Source organism: Pelodiscus sinensis, chromosome 4, assembly GCF_049634645.1.
Source record: "Pelodiscus sinensis isolate JC-2024 chromosome 4, ASM4963464v1, whole genome shotgun sequence".
Classification (NCBI taxonomy): domain Eukaryota; kingdom Metazoa; phylum Chordata; order Testudines; family Trionychidae; genus Pelodiscus; species Pelodiscus sinensis.
Genome location: NC_134714.1, coordinates 133,531,502 through 133,555,603, shown reverse-complemented (window position 1 = coordinate 133,555,603; position 24,102 = coordinate 133,531,502). Strand labels below are relative to the sequence as shown.

The window sequence follows — 24,102 nt, the reverse complement described above, 5'->3', positions numbered from 1 at the left end:
TCTGGGTCACCCCCCACACTCCCCCTACCCCCCACTGATGTCACAGGCGTGCACTCTGTCCAAGCGCTGTGCAGCTGAAGCGAAGGGCGGGCGGAGCGGAGGGAGAGCTGTGGTCGGAGCCGCTCTTCCTGCCTCTAGCAGCTCAGACATGCGGTTCTAGCCCCACCGGAGGCTGCAGCCTGAGTCACAGGGCCCCGTGTGCCAGGCAGGGGAGGGGCTGTGGGAATCCCCCCTACCTGGGCCACATCTCCCAGGACTTTTGCTCCCAGCCTGTGTTCCGGGACGGCACCCGCTGCTCCAGCTGGCGTGTGCTGCTCTGGGGCAGGCGTCGTCCCAGCTCCGTGCTGCTCTGGGCCACCTGCCTCGAGGCGCCTGGCCTGGGCTCCGTGACATTAATGACCTTTGGATGTTAATCTGGCCCCACCTGGTTGGGGGGAAGGGGGAAAGCTGCTCCGCATGTTCCTGTTCCACCCCCGTGGGGCAGGTCCGGAGCTGGGCTCCGAGTCAGCCTCCCTGCCAATCCCTTCCCTGCACGGACAGGACTGACACGCAAGGTGCAGTTAGCGGATCAGCCCGTGGGCAGCTGCAGGATCCAACCTGCCACCTGCTGGAGGGAATCGGAGCTCCCCATTAGCGCAGAACTATCACTCTCATTCCCCAGCCCCTGGAGCCAGGCATGTCATGGGGCCAGGTCAGAACCAGCGCCCCCTAGTGGGGAAAGGCCCCATTGCCCAGCCCCCTGCACCAGCCCGTCCCCCTGCCCTGGGGCCAGATCAGAGCTGAATCCCCTTAGAAGAAACATTCCTCACATCCCCTCCGGGATCCCTCGGCAAAAGCAACGTCTCCCATTCTCAGCTGTGGGGTATCAATGCCCCTGAATAACCCCGCCCAGCTCCCTCAAGCTCTTCCCCACCCTCCCCACTCTGTCCCTGACATAAGCCAGCCCCTTGACTGGCATTAGCCACATCACACGGGATTCCCCGTTGCAGCAAATTCATCCCTCTCCCTAGCACCCCTGTCTGGCCATGCCTGGCTCCTCTCCAGCCCGGAGCACCCCCTAGTGTTCCCAAGCAGGCATTGTGGTTGTTTGTTTCTACTCTGTATCGCAGTCCAGCCCACTGAAGTTAGAAGAATTACAAAGACTTCCAGCTTAGAAATATGCATTCAGAGATGTTTATTGAAGCAGGGAGATACATTCCTAAAGATTGGAGACCTGGTTTCCTCCTAGAAGCAAATAATTTTGCAGTGGAGATGCAAAGCTGCAGGGCAGTTTTCCAGACTGGAGATATTTAATTTGCAGTCAGTAGGGTTCAGAGTTAATAGCCTATTTCACAAGTTAACTGCACCATGGAGCTGTGACTATAGACTCTTAGCAGATGCAGAAGTGGGTGAGCCAGGAAGATGCTTTCATTGCCCTTTCAAAAAAGATACCAATGCAGCGCCACCTTCCTGAGCCTGCTCACAGCCTTGTGGCATGTTCTCATGTCTGATAACTCTGAAACCTACCTGTGGCAAGTAATATACCATCATCGATTTTGCCTGTCTCAGCAGGGAACATTTAATTAGATGGTAGATGTGGCCTGCAAATACAGGATGAGCTAACCCACTGTCAAGCTGCAGGATGATTGTGGACAAATTTCCTGATGAACCCTTCCTCGGGGCGCCCAGCCCATCCACTGGGATTTAGAACTCTGCCCATGCATGGCAGTTTCTGCAGAGGGTTGATCACTGATGCCGGAATTGTTAGGGGCTGATTTTTGAACCTTCTGGTCTGTTTTCAACTGGACGCACTAGCTTGATCGTTCCAGTGGGTGGATGGGTCCGTGGAGTGATGGATTAATTGCACTGCCTGCATTCATTGGTTCTTTGGATGTCACTGCCAAGCAGGAGCGACAGCACGAAGCCCAGTAGCATGAGCAGAGCGGGAGCCAGGAAATGCTCGGACAGGGAGCGCAATTGACCGGTGCACAGCCAGCCCCCTCTCCGATCCCCTCTCTTAGGGGCTCACCAGAAGGCCTTTGCCTCCTTCCCCTGGGCTGTGCTCTGCCGCGGGGGCTGGGAGACATAGTCGGAGCAGCTCCGACCCCCGAGGTGAGGCCCACAGAGCAGGCTGTACTGGAACCAGACGCGGCCGTGGTTCATGTAGCAATCCTTCTGGTGGGGCCCCCCGGACTCCAGCGGGATGTCGCAGCTTCCCAGCAGGTCGTCATTCCCCTTGTCCTCGTCCCAGACCTGCACGCGGATCTTGCTGTTGCTGGTGAGGCGGACGGTGCCAAAGTCCAAGTGGACGTTCCAGTAGGGGCTGTTGTTCTCCCTGACGGTGCGGGTGCGCATTTCCCTGCTCTCAAAGAAGACCTTGACATAGGCATCAGTATCACTAAACTGGTCCCCCCAGAGGCCGCTGGCCTTCTTCACAGTCACCATCAGCTTCCCCAGGCCACGTTCCTGCGAACAGCACATGCCGTTGGTCTCGGCACTCCCAGAGCAGACACAGGAGCAGGGGTCGTGGGCGCTGCGCTGGGTCCCTGGGGGACAGCTCTTGGTGCAATTCCTCCACAGGGCCCTCTCAAGGATGTACTCACTCACCGCTCGCTTCAGCGCCTCCTGCTTGGAGTCATCCTGCTCCACCAGGCTGTGGATGGGTTTCAGGGAATAGGACACCAGGCCGGGGCTGGATTTGAGACTCTCTATCCAAGCTGAGAAGTCCTTGGTGCCTTTCCCAGAGAAGAGGACATCGGTTGTGCTGTGTCCTCCCTCCACCTCCACGTGACGCTCCTGATACATCTCATGGAAGCTCCCCCGAACCGTCCCCTTCTTCTTCTCCTCCTCGCACTTGCTGTACCCACCATGGACTGAGCCGGGTCCAATACTCACAGCTGCCTCTGCGCTCAAACAGTCCTTGATTTCCTCAGTCGTCAGGCCACTCAGCGCCGCTTCACAGACCCGCACGGCTGTCACGTCCCGCGCCCGGCCCCCCAGCTGCACCTGGGACACGTAGTGGGTGCCGTAGTTGCTGATGAGTTGCTGGTACTCCACCTTGGAGTTGCTGTCATACTGCTCCGGGAGGTTCTCCAGCGCCTCAGTGAAATGGCTGGTGAGCGGGGGCGTCTCGCTGACCCGGAACCTGCCCAGGGACACAAGGTGCGGAGTGAGCTCAGCCTGGCCGGTCAGCTGAGATCGTTATCGGTGTGTCCTACGGCCCCGGCCAACCCAGAAGCAAAGTAGGTGGCTTACAGGGGAAAGGCCTGGTGTCATATTCCCTGCTTTTCAGAGCGAGACAGTCCCCCTGCCCTGGAGCCGGACTAGAGCCAGCACGGCCTGGAGGAGGAAAGTCTCTGGCACTATGCGCTGTTGCTGTGACCCCTGTTACAGCTGAGCCCTCCCGTCCCAGCCCAGCACTCACCAGTAGTAGCTGCAGGAGACCTCGTGGCTCAGGAAGCTGTACTTGTCCATCCGCGAATGCTCCACCACGAAATCGGCCAGTTTGGAGTGTGATCCGGCCAGATTCACCTGGACGTTCACTTTGGGCTTCACAGGCACGTCCAGCCCCACCTTCCAGTCGTTCTGCACCGCGGATGCCGCTGACTCCATCATGCCCATCCCTGACTGCTGCACCGAGCTGCTGAGTTTCCTGCGACACGAGACACGGACCCGCCAGTCCACCGCTGCCAGTGGCAGCCTCTGCAACTGCCCGCCCTGCAGCTGGTTCTTGCACAGGGTGCAAGAGCCATCTGGGTGTTGCCAGGTGCTGCTGTCCACCAGGTAGGCTCCCTTCCTTTCCATCATGGTCACATCAATGCCCTCACCAACGAGGCTGTGACCAGGCACAAAGGCCGTGTGCTTCTTGCATTCATTGGCCGTGTATGTTTGACAATGGGAGGAAGCCCCAGGGAAGATGGAGAGGAGGAGGAGGAGAAAGGTACCAAATCTGGGCATGGCTGAGGTGACGGGCTCCCCCTTCACCAACTTCAAAACCTAGAGGGAGAGACACAGAGAGGTGCAGAATTAGTGGCAATCCAGTGGCAGGCAGTTCCACAGGTTTACTCTGTTGTAGACACAGAGACACCTTCCTATCAATCATGACATCAGCCACGTTCTATAGGACACCTATGAAATTTCTGGCTTCTAGGAACCCTCCCGGCATTATGCAAATGATGGATGCCTCATTTGCATGTTTGACTACATACTACCTCATATGCAGCATTGTCTTCCCCTCTGTTTTCCAGATGTTGTAATACCAGCACTAACCATAAGGGGGCGGTACAGTTTTACATGGCCACTTGACAGCCTGCAATAGAAGGGGTGATTGCAATTCCCCACTGGGCCACTAGAGGGCGGTGCTCTGTGACTAGAGCCCAGGACCTGTAATTGGTCGGTGGCTTGCAAGAGATTGGCCCCCTGTCTGGTGAGGGGGAGTTAGGACCATGAGGGTCTGTAGAAACCTTTGGGGCCCCCTAGTGGCCATGTTTAACCACTGCAGGAGGGTCATTTTGGGAGGTTTCTCATGGTCAGCATCAGCCCTAGCACCTGAAGCTGCCACCTTTAAATGGGGCTGCTGAGGAAACATGGCAGGAAGCTGCCTTGAACAGACTCTGGGCCCATCTAGTCCCATATCCCGCCCCTTCCCTTGAGCCCTTGATCAGATCCATTGACCCATTTGCCCGTACATCCTATCCCCTTCCCTCTGCTACAGATGCTGTCACCTCTTTCCCCCTTCTTTGTGTCTGTGGCTCTGCGCCTCATAATTTGCATAAGAATGTGTTTTGAATATGCATATGCATAACTCCAATATGCAAAGTGGGGCACACAACCGATCTTTGGAGACCTTGTCATCCCCTGATGGTGTAGTTGGTAGTTGTCTGTACACATCATTCTTGGATGAGATGATAGACTTCTGAAGTGTAAGCCCATTTATATCTCTACATATGCTATGAAGGGAATTAGCAGTACGCAAGGAACTTAATGGACCAGTGCTCGAGACAATGATCTGTGAATAGTCTTGTTTTTCCTATAAGCCTGGATTGTGGTTGGTCCTACCAAGACAGGTGACCATGTCACCTGGTGCTGGAATCCATCTTGACTGTTGTACTTTTCAGTGGGGGGAGAAAGGGGTGTTGGAACTGAAAGTTTTATTCTTTTTATATTTCTTATTTTAGGTTTAGTAATGTAGTAATGTAAGGTAATATATAATCATATTTAATATTGTAGTAAGTCAAATCCTTTAGTTAAGTATATATGTCCTATATTTCCTTCTTCTAAAGTTTAGTAAGTAAAGAGACAGGATCTCCTATTGTGTCTATGGGTAAGTCTACATTTGCTCCCTAGTTCAGACTAGGGATGCAAATGTAGGCGACCGAAGTAGTTAATTAAGTGGGGATTTAAATATCCTGCACTTCATTAACATGATCTTGCCAGTGCGCTGGCTCGAATCACAGCTTATTCGAACCAGGAAATGCGTGCCGGGACACGGTAGTTCGGACCAAAACCCTTGCTCCGAACTAATGTTACTCCTCATTTTTTGAGGACTTTGGTCCGAACTACCGCGTCCCGGTGCGCACTTGCTGGTTCAAATCAGCTGTGATGCGAACTAGCACACCAGCGAGATCATGTTAATGAAGCGCGAGATATTGAAATCCCCAATTCATTAACTACTTTGGTCGCCTACATTTGCATCCTTAGTCCGAACTAGGGAGCGAATGTAGACATACCCTATGTTAATTAGATTAGAAATATCGAAGGCCTGGTCCTCCGATGTGAACTGTTTTGATTTTGATTTTGCTTAATATAAAACAGTATTGTTTACTTTTGAAGGAGTTTGTGTGAGAGATTGTATGAGTGAGATACGGTGTGAAGGTCATCGTTAGAGCCAGATGGTCAAGAGAGAAGGGGGAGAATGTGGGGTGAAGACAAACTGTAAAAGACAGACTGCAAAGACATATCGACATCAGAGAAACTGTCAGTGCGTACCCACAGTCAAGAATGGATCAGATTGGCAGAATTGACAGCTCTAAAGGTGAAGGGCAGGCACACCTAAAAACAACTGATTAACAATCCAGGACAGGTTGAGCCTTCAGGAGATGTCTGGGAACGATTGACATCAACAATTTAACACGCCGGTCACAGACTGACACAGCGGAATACATGGATTTCAACAGAGAAAAGGATTATAAAAGTAGGGTGCTTTGCCATGGAACTTTGGGTTCATCTTGCCAACACCAACTCCAGAGGAGCATCGGAGCGATTGACCGACAAAGGCCTTGCTCCCCCCTGTGTTCAATCTAGCTGGCCACTAGCTTGATACAGACTCTGGACTGGTAACTATGACATCGTCTGGCAGGACTTTGTGGCTACGTCTACACTGGCATGAATTTCCGAAAATGCTTTTAACGGAAAAGTTTTCCGTTAAAAGCATTTTCGGAAAAGTGCGTCTAGATTGGCAGGATGCTTTTCCGCAAAAGCACTTTTTCCGGAAAAGCTGCTGATTTTCCGGAAAAACTTGCCAGTCTAGACACAGCCCTGGTGTGTGTTATTTGGGTGTATGAGTGATTGAAAAGCATATGCAACTGTTGCATTCTCGATAAATGTGGCGTCCTGCCGTTTCCCCTTTGAAAGATCTCGTGTGCTTTGTTTAAGCAGAGAACAGTGGGGAGAATTGAACAAACGCTACCCACCTTGGGGAAATTCTGTACAAAGAACTAGAAGATTTTCCCGGCGATGCTCAAGTCCTAAACTCATTTTTTGTTTTTCTTCAGTTCTATCATTGCTCTGGGGTGGGCCTGGGGGGTTAGTACACAGGCTGCCCTGGGGAAAGAGGACAGGCCCAGCCCTCTCACACTGCAGCAGCGTGGGGCCAGGTGAGAAGTGCCTCTCCGTGGCTGCTGCAGCTCCAGCGCGCAGGTCCAGGTTGTCTGCCCTCTGCACCTCCCAGCCAGTGAGGGATGCAGCAAACTGCTCATTCCCCTCGCTCCCCGAGGAAGGGGAACAGCCGGCAATGTTTCTGTATGATCGGGGGGAGCTGTGATCACTAGGCAGGTGATTGTCCCTAGAGGGGGAATTTCAGCCTCTCCTGACCTTGTTTTAAGTTATGACGAGAGGAAGCTGCAGGCCAAATTTGGTGTTCCTAGCTCTCACTGCCTAGGGTGAGTTCTTGAACCGACAGAGGCTATATCTAGACTACTTTTTTTTTTCTGAAAGAGGATATGCAAATTCTGCGGGAATGATGCAGATTCCACAGGAATTTGCATATCTTCTTCCGATCTCACTTTCGAAAGAGGATCTTTCGAAAGTGAAAGTGCGCTGGACGTGGGGGGTTTTTGGGAAAAAAACAAACCCTTTTTCAAAAAAAAATCCACTCTTCCTTAAAACATGAGGTTTATGTGTTTTTTTCTAAAAAGGGTTTTCTTTCTCGAAAAAACTGCGTCCAGACTACTTCCACTTTTGAAAGATCCTCTTTGAAAGTGAGACCGAAAGAAGATATGTAAATTCCCGTGAAATTCGAGCACCTCCACCCCCCATAGTGTAGACATACCCAGGGAGACCATACACAAGCACTTTCAGAGTACGTCTAGACTACATGACTCTGTCGATGGAGCCATGTAGATTTGTTTGTTCGGCAAAGGGAAACGAAGCCGCGATTTAAATAATCGCGGTTTCATTTACATTTAAATGGCTTCCCCGCTCTGCCGATCAGCTGTTTGTTGGCAGATCGGGGCAATCTGGACACTCCCCTGTCGACATGAAAGCCTTTATCGACCTCCCCGGTAAACCTCATCCTACGAGGCATAATGGGGAGGTCGATAAAGGGCTTTCAGGTCGGCGCGGGAGCATCCAGACTAGCGCGCTGAGCTGACAAACAGCTGATCAGTTGTTTGTCGGCTCAGCGCGGCAGCCATTTAAATTTAAATGAAGCCGCGATTATTTAAATCGCCGCTTCATTTCCCTTTGCCGATCAGCCTAATCTACATGGCTCCATCGATGGAGCCATGTAGTTTAGACACACCCTCAGATATAGAGTAGATGGGCAGCAAACATGGATGGTCTTCAGCGGCCTTCCCAGACTTTTCCCTCCCCCTCCCGAGAGGATACGTGCAAACCTCTGGGAACAAAGGAATTCTGCTGACCCTGGGTCAGGAGAAATATCAGCTCTGGCCTGAGAAGGACTCTGCATTAACGAGAGCTCGTGAGAGCCGTCGGGAGTGGTGGCAATTTCTCTTTGTGTGGGAGCCTTAGCGGGTGCGGGTTATTTTAGCTGAGTTCAGTAACTCACCGTGACCTGTGTGTGGTGGGTGCTGGATTCAGCGGAATGACGAGACCATCGGGGGACAGTGTCAAGGAGATCTCTGTGACTCAACCCGTCCCAGCCTCCCTGCCCTTCGTAACCACGGGGGCTGCTGATTGAAATGTAGATTGGAACTGGGTTCCACCGAGGTGGGAACCTGCATCATCGCAATGGTGGCCCTGGGGCAGGAAGGGGGTAACAGCTCGGCATCCTGCGATGGCGGCCGGCAGGGACTGGAGGGGGCAGGAAATGTATCAATATCCTCAGCAGCAGCCGGAAGAAAAAGCACACCTGAATATTGACTGCTTGGCTTTGCCAGCACCCCTTGATCCCAACCCGCAGCCACCTGCTGACCCAGCTGGGGGGCTCCCCCCTCCCCGTTTCCCACTCTGCCGGTGACCCTTGCTCCCAACCCACAGCCCCTGGCTGGCCCAGCTCTAGAGCTGCCTCCTCCACCCTTCCCCAATCTGCCCTTGCACCTCAATCTTCACTGCTTTGTTGCCAATAGAAAGGCAAACAGGCTGAAATTGCAGGCTGTCCCGCTAGGAGAGACACCAGCGATGTGCATTAATTATCAGCCGCACGGTGGCAACGTGGTCTAGTGGATCGCACTGAGAGTCAGGACCCGGGGGATTCATTGCCCCCCTGGGAGGGACCCAGGGTCTAGAGCAGGGGGCACTGGGGAGCAGGCAAGGGAGTGGGGCTGAGGGATTTGGAGGAGGAGGCCTGGGAGCCAGGACTCCTGGGTTCTGTGTTCAGCTCTGGGCTGGGCGCGGGGTCCAAGCAGCCCCACCCATCACTCACCTGTCTCAGGAGCCGAGCCGAGGTATTTTTCGGCCCTGGGTGCTGTTCGTAGCCCGGGCAGGGCTCTGCTGTGTCTCTGCTGTGAGAGATGCACTTTGAAGGTGGAGCGAGTCTCTGGGGTTCTCACTGTGTCTCTTGTCATCATGCTCCCCACAGCGATTAGCCCCGGTTCACGTCCCCGGCCACAGTCTTCTGGGAAGGAAGCTGTGGCCAGTGACTGTTCCACCGCCAGCGTGGGGCAAATGCGCTTGCTCTGGGTCTTGACGCAGGGCCTGAGAGGCTGCAGGGAACCCTCAGTGAAACAAACCCTGCGCCGAGTGTCATGGATGAGGGTTTCTGGGTGCACCACTGAGACAAAGCAGGTAGCATTGCTCAGAAACAGGGCTACTTACAGCCCAGGACCGGGGGCTTCCACTCTAAGGTGTCAAACCAGCCTCACACAGTGCGCTTTTGTTCCCCACACTGGCTAAGAAGTCACACCAGCAACGCCCTGTGTATTCCGTACCACGACCAGCACGGCTCCTCACACGGGGAGAGGTTATGAAAACCAGGCTCACCAGATCCAAACTTTCCCAGGTCAATTTATTCCTCAGCTCTTACCCACAACAGCATGCTGGGCCCATTCTTTAGCATCTAACGGCTAAAGGTTTATTAGAAAGAAAGAAAGAAAGAAAGAAAGAAAGAAAGAAAGAAAGAAAGAAAGAAAGAAAGAAAGAAAGAAAAGGAAAAGGAAAAGGAAAAGGAAAAGGAAAAGGAAGAAAGAAAAAGAAAAAGAAAGGAAGAAAGAAAGAAAAAGAAAAAGAAAGAGAAAGAGAAAAAGAAAAAGAAAAAGAAAAGGAAAGGAAGAAAGGAAGAAAGGAAGAAAAAGAAAAAGAAAAAGAAAAAGAAAAAGAAAAAGAAAAAGAAAAAGAAAAAGAAAAAGAAAGGAAGAAAAAGAAAAAGAAAAAGAAAAGGAAAGGAAGAAAGAAAAAGAAAAAGAAAAAGAAAAAGAAAAAGAAAAAGAAAGAAAGAAGGTTGAGAGTACAATTGTTGCACATACCCACACAACGTTCTTGTGGAAGAGATGGTCTAATCGCTGTCGCAGACGCCTCAGGAATACATGTTCTGTTGGGATGAGCTATCAGTCTTCCCGCGTTCAGTTCCTAGCAGAGCTGCTCCTGAACTGACGAGCCAGAGGGAAGACCAAATGGGGGAATCTCCAGTGGCCGTTTTACGTCCGTGCCCGGGTGGAGGGATTCCCGTGGCTCTCGCTGGTAACGGTACCTCCCAGAATGGCGTTTGTCACATGAGCAAGTCACCTGTCCACGCAGGACTCCGTCCTTTCTGAGGGAGCAGCCATTGCTTACAATGGGGGTGGGGAACTTTTTTCCCACCGGGGCCACGGACCCACAGAAAAATCACCTGGGGGCATGGAGACGTGAGGCACAAAACCAAACATACAAACCCTCGAAAACTCCCCCTTATTGACGTGGCCCCTGACTGAGAAGCAGAAAAAAGACATTCCCCTCCCCCCCTTGCACACCCGCCCAGAGCTTGGGGGAGCCCACAGCAGCCCAGGCTCTGGGGTGAGGCCAACGCTGTGGGATTTAGAGTGTGGGAGGGAGTTGCCACGGAGCAGGCTTGTGGGGTGGGGTTCAGTTGGAGGGAGGATGCAGGAACGGCGTCTGTGGTGGGCTCTGGGCAGGAGGCAGGGCGCAGGACCTCAGGGGGCGCAGGGCCGAAGTGGGAAGGTGAAGCAGGAGCAGGGTTGGGGTCAGAGGTTGGGGAGGGTGGCTGGGTGCAGGAGCAGGGTGGGGGTGGGAGGGAGGGTGCAGGAGCAGAGTAGCGGTGCAGGTTCTGGGTGGGAGGGGGTGCAGGGTCTGTGCCGTGCAGGGGGGCTCTTATCTATGCCGCTCCCCAGGGACATACATGGCCAATGAGAGAGGCAGGGGAAAGCCCCCAGACCAGTGCTTTCCAGCACTGCCCCAACCAGAGGGAGGGGGCGTGGGCGTGGCAATGGATGGAGCCCTCCCCCGCCCCAGTTTGCCTGTCTCTCACCCATGAGACTCGGGTGTGCAAGGCTGGAACGCCAGTGCCGACTCCCTGGTGGTGGTGGGGACCCCGAACCTCAAGGGCTGGATCTAGGCAAGCGGCTCCTGCACCCCCAGTCTGAACGTTCCCAGCAAGGTTCCCCCGATGTGGACTGGCACCACTTAACGCCCAGGGTCAGTCAAGGGCTGCCATTTGCTTGAGTAAAATACAGGACTATGCAGCACTTTAAAGACTAACAAGTTGGTTTATGAGGTGATGAGCTTTCGTGGGCCAGACCCACTTCCTCAGATCAAATAGTGGAAGAAAATTGTCACAGCCACATATACCAAAGGATACAATTAAAAATATGAACACACATGAAAAGGACAAATCACATTTCAGAACAGAAGAGGGATGGAGGAAAGGAGGGGGGGGGGAGGTAAATGTCTGTGAGTTAATTATATTAGAGGTGATAATTGGGGAAACTATCTTTGTAATGGGGAAGGTAATTAGCGTCTTTATTCAAATTTGAGTGTAAAGTGTCGAATTTAAGCGTGAATGACAGTTCAGAGGATTCTCTTTGAAGTGAAGTCTTAAAAGGCCTTTGAAGCAGGATGCAGGTAATCAAGTTGTTGAGACAATGTCCTTTCTGGTTGAAATGGCAAAAAACTGTTTTTTCTTTGAGATCCTGACTGATATCTGTTTTGTGGGCATTGATCCTTTGGCCCAGTTCTGGCCAGTGGGCTGCGGAGAGGAGACCTCAGTTCCCTGCCCAGCTGGTTCCAGCCAGGAGAACCGTGGATGGAGGAGGGAAAGCGGAGAAGAGGGGCCCAGGTGACCCTCAATACTTGTATAGGAGACAGGGAGGGGCTGCTGGAGGGGATATTGGAGGCTCTGCTGGAAGAAGGGGTCTCTGAACAGGGAGTGAGCAGGCAGAGCCCCGGGCTGCAGGGCAGACTCAGACGTGCTGGGCTGGGGGCTGTGGGGGGGATTACAGGCCTGAGGGATCCTTTGCTGCGTTCAAAGCTCAGTGAACGCCCCGAGTGGTGCTAGCGGCGAGTCGCTCTGGGCTGGAGAACAGGGCTGCACCATTTCGTCTGGGGGTGGCAGCCCTGGGGGGGGGGGGGGTCAGAAGGAGGGGATCCCCTGAGGGCAGAGACAGGCTGAAGGCTCTGAGAGGCACCAGGCAAGCAGGTGGAGGGACAGACCCCCAGGAGAGAGGGGGCTCCCTGAGAAGGGGCGTCACACTGGAGGGAGCTTCTGAAGAACGGGCAGCCGCACCGGAGGGGGTTCCCTGGGTAGGGGCCGTCACACGATGAGGGGCTCGACCGGGGACCACAGGGGTCCAACCTGGACGGGACCTGTGAGCCCTGAGGAGCCTCACCCTAGACCAGGGCCCCCTGGTGGCCATGCAGGGGGATGGATTTTGTTACGTTGAACCACAGCTGGAGGGTCAGTTTCTGGGGTTTGTGATGGGGAGCGTCCGGTAGCCTGCTCCTCCCTTTTGCCCTGGATCTGTCCCATGCGCCCAGCTAACCCAGGATCCTGCCCCCTCCCTACCACTCTAGAGTAGCCCCCGGGCTCCCCCAGCCTGGTATCCTGTCCCCTTCCTGCCACCCCAGAAGCTCCGACCTGCTCCCCCCTCACTCTGCTCCCTCCCTTCACTAACCACACGCGCTGCTGAGTCAAATTGGACTGAGCTCCACGGAGGCTGGGGGCAGGAAGGGGGTAACCGGTCTGCACACGTGATGGCAGGCGGCTCAGACTGGGGGGACAGGAAATGTGTCACTGTCCCCAGCATGAGCAGGAAGGAGAAGCACGTTTGAGCGCTGGCTGCTGGGCTGTGCTGGTGCCCCTCGCGCCCCAGCTGCTGCACCTGTGCACTGCCCCCAGAGCAGCAGGCAGGCTGAGATCGCGGGCGGCCCCGCTAGGGACGACACCTGTGAGGTGCATTATCAGCAGTGCAAAGGCAGCGTGTGGCAGTGGATGGGAGCTGAGAGCTGGCGTTGCTGGGGGCTCTTGTTGCACTGGCAGAGCAGTGGGGGCCAGTGGGCTGGAGTAGGGGAACGAGGGGACCAGGATCTGGGCTGAGGTCTGCACCTAGTGGTGCAGCACTAGAGTGACAAGGCCCCCAGTATCAACGGGGCACTGCGAGGTCTGAGCAGCACCCAGCGCGATGGGTCCTGATCTCGGCTGGGTCCTGATCTCAGCCAGGGACTGAGCAGTGCCCGGCACGATGGGGACCTGATCTCGGCTGGTCTGAGCAGTGCCCGGCGCGATGGGCCCTGATCTCGGCTGGTCTGAGCAGTGCCCGGCGCGATGGGTCCTGATCTCGGCTGGTCTGAGCAGTGCCCGGCGCGATGGGTCCTGATCTCAGCCAGGGACTGAGCAGTGCCCGGCGCGATGGGCCCTGATCTCGGCTGGGGTCTGAGCAGTGCCCGGCGCGATGGGCCCTGAACTCGGCTGGGGTCTGAGCAGCACCCGGCGCGATGGGTCCTGATCTCGGCTGGGGTCTGAGCAGCACCCGGCGCAATGGGTCCCTGATCTCGGCTGGTCTAAGCAGTGCCCGGCGTGATGGGTCCTGATCTCGGCTGGGGTCTGAGCAGCACCCGGCGCGATGGGGACCTGATCTCGGCCATGGTCTGAGCAGCACCCGGCGCGATGGGGACCTGATCTCGGCCATGGTATGAGCAGTGCCCGGCACGATGGGGGCCTGATCTCAGCCATGGTCTGAGCAGTGCCCGGCGCGATGGGGACCTGATCTCGGCCGTGGTCTGAGCAGCGCCCGGCGCGATGGGGACCTGATCTCGGCCATGGTCTGAGCAGTGCCCGGCGTGATGGGGACCTGATCTCAGCCATGGTCTGAGCAGTGCCCAGCGTGATGGGGCCCTGATCTCGGCTGGTCTGAGCAGTGCCCGGCGCGTTGGGCCCTGATCTCGGCTGGTCTGAGCAGCCATGTGAAATGTCCGGTATTTTCTTTTTTCCTGGCTTGGGTGCTTGTTCGTCGGGAGTACCGGCACCTTTTTTTTTTTTTTTTTTTACAGAGGTCCTGAGAATTAAAGGGGCCACGACTGCTTTTTGGCCCCAGTCAGTTCCTTTTTGCTCACCAAGCTTTTTTTTTCGGGGGGGGGGGGGGGGAGCATGAGGATTTCTCAAAAATCGAAAGGGTGGGTGTGATGCCGAAAAGCTTGGGAACCACTGACCTAGACCATGAAGAGCACATTAGCAGATGCTGGAAGGACCACCTGCATCCCTGGCTCAAGAAAAGCACCAACGCTCTCAGTCTAAGGAGGAGAAGACAGGAATGGCTTCGTTTCCAGAGTACGTATCTGGCCTGGGAGAAGGCCCCCGGACATATCCCTCGCCTGAAGCTGATTGGTTCGGTCAGGATCCAGTTGAACTAGAAGGACACTCTGTGGAGGTGCACAGCGCCTTTGGAAAATGCACGAACCAGGATCTGAAACTGAACACCTACGAGAGTACCCTGGAGTCCACCCTGTCAAATGCCTTTTTCTGGCCCAGGGACAGCAGAGCAAACTGACCATTCCTTAACCCAAGTTTCAAGAGGTCCTAGACAAAATACAAGCTGTTGCAGATGGAGCAGCCCAGGGTGATATCAATCTGGATGGGGTGGACCACGTCTGCCAGCCGGGACCTCCTTCACAGAAAAGATGGACTTTGCCATGAATTTGTCACCGGTGCTAAGGAATGAAACTGGATGTCAATATTGAAGTTCATTGAGGTCCCCCCTTTTGTGGTAGCAAGATGGACACATCTCACCCACATGGCAGTGCAATCATCCATCCCCCATCTCTAGCCTCCCAGACAGCCAGTCCCCCTGCCCGAGGGCCAAATCAGAGCTGAGCCCCACTTCAAAGAAAAATTCCTCGTGTCCCCTCCTGGATCCTTTGGCAACAGCAATATCTTGCATTTCTCAGCTGTGGGATATTAATGCCCCTAATAACACTGCCCATCTTCTTGTATCTCTTACCCAGCCACCCACCTCACTCTGTCCCCAATAGAAGTCACACTGACCAGCATTAGCCACCTTACACTGGATTCCCCGTTGCAGCAAATTTATTTCTCTCGCTAGCATCCCTGTCTTGCCATGCCTCACTCCCCTCCAACTCAGAGCTCCCCTACTATTCTCAAGTGGGCACTGTAGCCGCTCATTTCTACTCTTCATTGAGGTCCATCCAACTCCGGCCAGAAGAAAGTCAAGGCTTCATCCTTAGAAATATGCTTTCACAAATATTTATTAAAGCAGGGAGATATATTTCCAAAGCTCAGAAACCTGGAATCCTCCCAGAAGGAAATCGTTTTGCAGTCGAGCTGCAAAGCTGCATAGCATTTTTCCAGGCTGGAGTTATTTCACTTGCCAACACTAGGGTTCAGAGTGAACAACCCCCCTTCCTCAGTGAGGGGCATCACAGAGCTATTGATCTAGGCTCTCAGTGGATGCAGGTGAGGATGAATGAGGAAAAGGCTTTAATCACCAAATTAGGGGGAATTTGCCCTTGCCAGTGCGGACCCCAATGCAATGCCATCTCCCTGAGCCTGCTGACAGTCTGAACCAATACCCTCTGGAATGTTCTCCTGTGTGTTCACTCTGAATCCTATTGATGGCTAGTCATATGTCATCCTCCTTGTTTACCATGGGTGCAGAGAGCATCCAGCTGGAGGTTTGGCGAGGCCTGTGCACTCATGATGCCATAACGAACCCCAAAGTAGCTGGTTAAATGTGGAAAACAAGAGATTCAACAGTTGCACACCAGCTCCCTAAGGAATCCTCCTTCCAGGAACTCAGCCCATTTGCTAGGTGTTTAGAACCACGCCCATCCCTGGAGCAGCCTCAGATTTTTACAGGGGGTTAATTAGTAGAGCCAGAATATGACAGAACTGAGCTTTGTTCCTTTTCCTTTCCTGGAGAGGCCATCGCTTTCAAGGAGACACACCAGATAGATGAGTTCATTGGGCAGATGGATACTTGGAATGCCGGATTGGTTGTGCAGCCTGTACATATTGGTCGATGGGTTGGTTGTAGGTAGTTAGGACATTCATTGGTTGGCTGTTTCAATTGGTTGGTTGGTTGGTGGGTTTGTTGGCTGGATGTACCTAAGATCTTAGTTGTGTGACTGGTTAGTGACACTGGGTGCACTACATCAGTGATTATCAACCCATAGCCCTCTCGGGGCCCACTCACCACACTCTCAAGTGATATCTTGGTGGCCACACAGTCAGTATAGATATAGTGCGGATGTGGATCACATAATAGACAGAGAGCTCCATATACAGCCAACGATGCTAAACAGGTTGAGAATAGATGCATGGGATACACAGACTGGTTAGTCTGGTTAGTTGGCTGGACAGATGCCTTGGAGACATTGGTAGGCAGGTAGGCTGGATAGGCTAAATAAACCTCATGGTTGGCTGGTTACATTGGAGCCACTCAACATTTTGGTTGATTGCCTGGCTGGATATTTTGTATGCACCAAACACATTCATTGGTTGGCTGGCTAGCTGGCCTTTTAAATGGGATGCTGTAGATACCTTCGTTTCAGGTTTGGTTGCACTGGATAGATTCATTGGTTGGTTTGTTGTATGCATTGGATGCACTAGATACAGGCACTGGTTGGTGGATATGATGGACGCACCAAATTCGTTCTTTGATCGGTAGCTTGGACGGGAAGATTGGAAGCACTAAATTCAGTTGGTGGTTTCTTGGTTGCATACCTTGGGTAAACTAAATGCACCCATTGTGTGATTGACAGGCTGTAGATTAGAGGAGGGTGAGGATAGGTTGAATTCTGGAGGCAAATACTTGGGCTTATTGGTTAGATGAACACAGTAGATCACTGGACGCAGTAGTTGGATGGATGCGGAATGGGCGGATTGCGATGGGCTGTTTCCCTAGAGGAGCTGTGAGGATGAGGGGCTCACGGGAGCAGACAGTCTCTTACAGGCACAGGACACGCCGAATCCCAAGCAGGAGCAAGAGCATGAAGAGCAGGATCAGCAGAGCGGGAGCCAGGAAATGGTCGGACAAGATGCGCAATTGACCAGTGCACACCCAGCCCCCTCTCCGATCCCTTAGCTAAGGGGCTCACCAAAAGGCCTTTGCCTCCTTCCCCTGGGCTGTGCTCTGCCGGGGGGGCTGGGAGACATAGTCAGAGCAGCTCCGACCCCCAAGGTGGGGCCCACAGCGCAGGCTGTACTGGAACCAGACGCGGCCATGGTTCATGTAGCAATCCTTGTGGTGGGGCCCCCCAGACTCCAGCGGGATGTCGCAGTTTCCCAGCTTGTCATCATCGTACTTGTTGTCCTCGTCCCAGACCTCGACGCGGATCTTGCTGGCGCTGGTGAGGCGGACGGTGCCGAAGTCCAAGTGGACGTTCCAGGTGGGATTGTCGTTGTTCCAGATGGTGTTGGTCCGGACCTCCTTGCCCTCAAAGAAGACCTTGACAAAAGCATCCGTAGCAGAACTGTAGTCCCCCCAGAGGCCACTGGCTTTCTGCACAGTCACGATCAGCTTCCCTAGGCCACGTTCCCGCGAGCAGCACATGGTGTTGGTCACCACATCCCCAGGGCAGACACAGGAGCAGGGGTCGTGGGCGCTGCGCTCGGTCCCTGGGGGACAGCTCTGGGTGCAATTCCTCCATAGGGCCCTTTTAGTGATGTACTCACTCACCGCCCGACTCAGCTCTTCCCGCTTGGGGTCGTCCTGCTCCACCAGGCTGTGGATGGGCTGCAGGGAATAGGACACCAGGCCAGGGCTGGCTTTGAGGCTCTCCTCCCATGCTGAGAAGACTTTGGCGTCCTTCCCGGAGAAGAGGACGTCGGTTGTGCTGTGTCCTCCCTCCACCGCCACGTGGCGCTCCTGATACGTCTCGTGGAAGCTCTCCTGAACGGTCCCCTTCTTCTTCGCCTCCTCGCACCTGCTGTACCCACCCTTGGTCGAGCCCTTTCTGACACTCACAGCCGCCTCGGCGTTCAAACAGTCCTTGATCTCGTCGTCTGTCAAGCCGCTCAGCGCTGCGTCACAGACCGGTACGGCTGTCACATCCCGCACCCGGCCCCCCAGGTCCCCCTGGGACACGTAGTGGGTGCCATAGTAGCTGATGAGTTGCTGGTACTCCAGCTTGGAATTGCTGTCGTACTGCTCCGGGAGGTTCTCCAGCGCCCGAGTGAAATGGCTGGTGAGCGGGGGCGTCTTGCTGACCTGGAACCTGCCCAGAGACACAAGGTGTGGAATGAGCTCAGCGTGGCCGGTCCCCTGATATCTTTATCTGTACATCCTACAGCCTCACCCAACCCATGAGCAAAGTCGGAGCAGGTGGCTCCTGCTCGGAGTAGATTCCCTAGCCTGCTGCATCTCACAGCCTTGCTGGGGACATTGCCAGTCCTGACAGACTTCTCCCACTCCCATATTTATCCAATCCTGGAGAGGTGGTGCCGCCTAGAGAGGAAAGACCTCATCTCCCGTTCCCCTCCCGCTGGGCCAGCCCATCGTCCCGTCCTGGCCCTGGATTGAAGCCAGCACTGCCTACAAGGGAACGTCCCAGGCACTGTGCTGTTGCTGTGACCCCCGTTCCAGCTGAGCCCTCCCGACCCTGCCCAGCACTCACTGGTAATAGCCGCAGGAGACCTCGTGGCTCAGGAAGCTGTATTTGTCCATCCGCGCGTGCTCCTCCAGGAATTTCGCCAGTTTGGAGTGTGATCCGGCCAGCGCCATTTGGACGTTACCCTTGGGCTTCGCAGGCACGTCCAGATCTTCTGTCCAGTCGTTCTGCACCGCGGACGCCGCCGACTGCAGCATGCCCATCGCCGACGACTGCACCGAGCTTTGGAGTTTCTTGCGGCACAAGTCATGGGCCCGCCAATCCATCACGGCCAACGGCAGCCTCTGCAACTGCTCACCCAGCAGGGGGTTCCGGCACAGCGTGCATGTTTCATCTGACTGCTGCCAGGCGCTGCTGTCCACCACACTGGCCGCCGTCCTGGCCATCCTGGTTACATCGATGCCCGCACCAACCAGGCCATGCCCGGGCACAAAGCCCGTGTGGTGCTTGCATTCATTGACTGTGCCCGTGTGACAATGGGAGGAAGTCCCAGAGAAGTTGAAGAGGAGAAGGGGGATGAGGACCCCAAATCTGGGCAGGGCTGACATGATGGGTTCCCTCTCCCAGGCGGGGCAGCTGGCCTCCGAATGCTCCTAAAGAGAGAGACACGGAGAGGTCCAGAAATATTGGCAATCCAGTGGCAGACAGTTCCATAGGTTAACTCTGACGTTTCCCCTACCACCAACGACAACTGCCAAGATCTATAGCATACGTATGAAAACACTGGGCTCTAGGGATCCTGGAGGAATTAATCAAATGACGTGATGCCTCATTTGCATGTTTGACTATGGATTACCCAATCGGAATCAATTCTTTTCCAGGGGTTTTAATACCGTTACTTACTACAACGGGGCAGTATAGGGTCACATGCCCACGGCAAAGTGTGCAATAAGGGGGCATTGCAATTCCTCCATGCAGAGCTGCAGCAGGGGAAGGTCCCAGACCCGGCTCACGCCAGAACTGAGTCAGGCTGCTGAAAAATGTACTGGTTGGTGAGGGGAGAAATGGCTGTAGTCTGCAGCATTAACCTAGAAGCTTTTCATAGAATACTAGGACTGGAAGGGATCTCGAGAGGTCATTGAGTCCCGTCCCCTGCCCTCATTGTAGAACCAAATACTGTCTAGACCATCCCCGACAGACATTTATCTAACCTGTTCTTAAATCTCTCCAGAGATGGGGACTCCACAACCTCCCTGGGCAATTTATTCCAGTGTTTGACCACCCTGACAGTTAGGAACTTTTTCCTAATGTCCAACCTAAACCTCCCTTGCTGCAGTTTAAGCCCCTTGCTTCTTGTTCTATCCTCAGAGGCCAAGATGAACAAGTTTTCTCCCTCCTCCTTATGACACCCTTTTAGATACCTGAAAACTGCTATCATGTCCCCCCTCAGTCTTCTCTTTTCTAAACTAAACAAACCCAATTCTTTCAGCCTTCCCTCATAGGCCATGTTCTCTAGACCTTTAATTATTCTTGTTGCTCTTCTCTGGACCCTCTCCAATTTCTCCACATCTTTCATGAAATGCGGTGCCCAGAACTGGACACAATACTCCAACTGAGGCCTAATCAGCGCAGAGTAGAGCGGAAGAATGACTCCTCGTGTCTTGCTCACAACACCCCTGTTAATACATCCCAGAATCATATTTGCTTTTTTTGCAACAGCATCACACTGCTGACTCATATTCAGCTTGTGGTCCACTATAACCCCTAGCTCTCTTTCTGCCGTACTCCTTCCTAGACAGTCACGTCCCATTCTGTGTGTGTGAAACTGATTGTTCCTTCCTAAGCGGAGCACTTTGCATTTGTCTTTAATAAACTTCATCCAGTTTACCTCAGACCGTTTCTCCAATTTGTCCCAATCATTTTGAATTATGACCCAATCCTTCAGATTAGTCGCAACCCCTCCCAGCTTGGTATCATCTGCAAACTTAATAAGCGTACTTTCTATACAATACCTAAATCTTTGATGAAGATATTGAAGAGAGCTGGTCCCAGAACAGACCCCTGCGGAACCCCACTTGTTATACCTTTCCAGCAAGATTGTGAACCATTAATAACTACTCTCTGAGTACGGTTATCCAGCCCGTTATGCACCCACCTTATAGTAGCCCCATCTAAGTTGTATTTGCCTAGTTTATTGATAAGAATATCATGCGAGACCGTATCAAATGCTTTAGTAAAGTCTAGGTATCCCATGTTCACCACTTCTCCCTTAGCCACGAGACTTGTTATCCTATTAAAGAAAGCTATCAGATTGGTTTGACATGATTTGTTCTTTACAAGTCCATGCTGGCTGTTCCCTATCACCTTGCCACTTTCCAAGTGTTGACAGATGATTTCCTTAATTTCTTGCTCCATTATCTTCCCAGGCACAGAAGTTAAACTGACTGGTCTGCAATTTCCTGGGTTGTTCTTATTCCCCTTTTTATAGATGGGCACTAGATTTACCCCTTTCCAGTCTTCTGGAATCTCTCCTGTCTCCCATGATTTTCCAAAGGTGATAGCTAGAGGCTCAGATACCTCCTCTATCAGCTCCTTGAGTATTCTAGGATGCATTTCATCAGGCCCTGGTGACTTGCAGGCATCTAACTTTTCTAAGTGATTTTTAACTTGTTTTTTAAATTTTATCTTCTAAACCTCCCCCCTTCCCACTAGCATTCACTATGTCAGGCATTCCTTCATCAGACTTCTCGGTGAAGACCGAAAGAAAGAAGTCATTGAGCATCTCTGCCATTTCCAAGTTTCCTGTTACTGTTTCTCCGTCCTCACTGACCAGTGGGCCTACCCTGTCCTTGGTCTTCCTCTTGCTTCTAATGTATTTATAAAAAGTCGTCTTGTTTCCCTTTTTTGCTTATCAGTTAACCGGTTGATGGACTGCACTATCACATCCCTCCCTCGCAGGAAGCTGGAGTTATCGTTTCAAAATAACGGGTAGAGTGGACGCTGTCGTGATTATGAGGGTTAGCCAGCAGCCTGGGGATTAACTCCACTTGTTATTTCCAAACAACTCCCCAGTGTAGACAGGGCTGTGCCCTTGGACGTCGTTGGCGCAGTGCGGGGCGCGGGAGTTTGCTGTTACAGGAAATCGCACCCAAGTGAAGACTCCCGCAACGGGTGCCCTGGTGACCGGCAGATGCAGCTGGGATGGCCCAAGTGGGCTGTGGAGAGGAGACCTCAGTGCCCTGCCCAGCTGGTTCCAGCCAGGAGAACCATGGATGGAGGAGGGGAAGCGGAGAAGAGGGACCAAGGCGACCCTCAATACTTGTATAGGAGACAGGGAGGGGCTGCTGGAGGGGATATTGGAAGAAGGCGGCTTCTGAACGGGACAGAGAGGGACGTGCTGGGCGGGGGGGAGGCGAGGAGGCCGACAGGCCTGAGGGATCCTTTGCTGCGTTCAAAGCTCAGTGAACCCCCCTGTTGGGTGCTGAGGGGAGTCGCTCCGGGCTGGAGAACAGGAGTGCATGAGTCCCTCTGGGCGTGAAGGCCCCGGGGGGTCCGAAGGAGGGGATCCCCTGAGGGCAGAGACAGGCCGAAGGCCCTGAGAGGCACCAGCCGAGGAGCTGGAGGGGCAGCTGCCCAGGAGAGCGTGGACTTCCCGAGAAGGGGCGTGACACTGGCGGGGGCTCCCCGAGACGGGGCTGTCACCCTGTGAGCGGTTCGGACTTGCGAGCCCCGACACGTCTCACCGTAGACCGCCGGGGCCCCCTGGTGGCCATGCAGGGGGATGGATTTTGTTATGTTGAACCACAACTTGGAGGGTCAATTTCTGGGGTTCGTGGTGGGGAGCGTCCGGTATCCCGCTCCCTCTCTTTTTCCCTGGATCTGTCCCATGGACCCATCCAGCCCAGGATGCTGCCCCCTCCCTAGCACCCTAGAGCAGCCCCATGGGCCCCTCTAGCCTGGCATCCCGTCTCCTTCCTGCCACCCCAGAAGCTCTGACCTTCTCTCCCACGCCCTGCTCTCTGCCCTCACTAACCACACCTGCTGCTGAGTCAAATGTGGATTTGGACTGTGTTCCACTGAGGTGGGAGCCTGCATCGCGCTGGAGGCTCGGGGCAGGAAGGAGGTGACAGCTCTGTACCCGTGATGGCAGGTGGCTTGGACTGGGGGGGGACAGGAAATGTGTCTCTTTCTCCAGCATAGGCAGGCAAGAAAAGCACGTTTGAGTGTTGGCTGCTTGGCTCTGCCGGTGCCCCTCACTCCCCAGCTGCTGCACCTGTCCGCTGCCCCCAGAACAGGGGGCAGGCTGAGATCGTGGGCAGCCCCGCTAGGGCAGACGCTGGGGCTCTCGTTGCGCTGGCGGAGCAGTGGGGCCAGAGGGCTGGAACAGGGGGACTAGGGATCTGGGCTGAGGTCTGTGCAGCACTAGAGTGACCGGGCCCCCAGTCTCAGCAGGGCACGGGGAGGTCTGAGCAGCACCCGGCGCGATGGGGCCCTGATCTCGGCCGGGGTCCCTGATGTGGGTCCATCACTCACCCGTCTCCGGGGCTGCGCTGTCTCTGGTCCTGCCGGCAGCCAGCGCTGGGCTGGGTCCCTGCTGGGAGAGTGGTACTTGGAAAGAGGGTCAGGGCAGCACCGACAGGCTCACGCGGCTCCTCTCAGCATCTCCCCCTCTCTGCTATCCCCAGCGCCGAGCTCTGTGACCTTCAAGCCCCAGCTACAGCCGCTTCAGCAGGAAGCTGTAGCCCACAATTGTTCCACCCCTTGTGATGAATCTAACACACCTCCCGTGGGGCTGCCGGGAACGCTCAGAGAGAGAAACCCTCCGCAGGCGCACGGGGCCAGCCCTGCCTGCCAGGGGAGAGCGCCCCCTGCTGGGCCCTGCCCCTCTCCCGGCCCCACAGCGCCACCTAGGGGCACTGGGCCAGCCCTGCCTGCCAGGGGAGAGCGCCCCCTGCTGGGCCCTGCCCCTCTCCCGGCCCCACAGCGCCACCTAGGGGCACTGGGCCAGCCCTGCCTGCCAGGGGAGAGCGCCCCCTGCTGGGCCCTGCCCCTCTCCCGCCCCACAGCGCCACCTAGGGGCATTGGGCCAGCCCTGCCTGCCAGGGGAGAGCGCCCCCTGCTGGGCCCTGCCCCTCTCCCGGCCCCACAGCGCCACCTAGCGGCATTGGGCCAGCCCTGCTTGCCAGGGGAGAGCGCCCCCTGCTGGGCCCTAACCCATTCCCAGCCCCACAGCGCCCCCTAGCGCTGCCCTGGGGCACTGGGCCAGCCCTGCCTGCCAGGGGAGAGCGCCCCCTGCTGAGCCCTGCCCTGCTCCCTGCAGCACAGCGCCCCCTGCTGGGCCCTGCCCCACAATGCCCCCTAGTATTGCCCTTGGGCACTGGGCCAGCCCTGCCTGCCAGGGGAGGCGGCCGGGCTGGAGGTAAAGCAGCACAGGGGATCCAGTGACCGGGG

The 24,102-nt window shown here is 54.8% G+C and overlaps 2 protein-coding genes across 2 annotated transcripts; both read right to left on the bottom strand.

Annotated features, from left to right (window-relative positions):
- Positions 1 to 1,168: 1,168 nt before the first annotated feature.
- Positions 1,169 to 9,300, bottom strand: LOC102458948 (perforin-1-like). Its single transcript, XM_075926090.1, has 3 exons — positions 9,083 to 9,300; positions 3,404 to 3,975; positions 1,169 to 3,124 (listed from the first exon to the last, which is right to left on the bottom strand). Exons 2-3 carry the CDS (start codon positions 3,934 to 3,936, stop codon positions 2,005 to 2,007), a joined length of 1,653 nt encoding a protein of 550 aa, XP_075782205.1. The 5' UTR covers positions 3,937 to 3,975; positions 9,083 to 9,300; the 3' UTR covers positions 1,169 to 2,004.
- Positions 9,301 to 14,388: 5,088 nt separating this feature from the next.
- On the bottom strand, positions 14,389 to 23,460 carry LOC112547639 (perforin-1-like). The gene is made up of 3 exons (XM_075928687.1): positions 23,185 to 23,460; positions 18,718 to 19,304; positions 14,389 to 18,318 (listed from the first exon to the last, which is right to left on the bottom strand). The coding sequence occupies exons 2-3, from the start codon at positions 19,257 to 19,259 to the stop codon at positions 17,196 to 17,198; spliced, it is 1,665 nt and encodes a 554-aa protein (XP_075784802.1). The 5' UTR covers positions 19,260 to 19,304; positions 23,185 to 23,460; the 3' UTR covers positions 14,389 to 17,195.
- Positions 23,461 to 24,102: the final 642 nt, after the last annotated feature.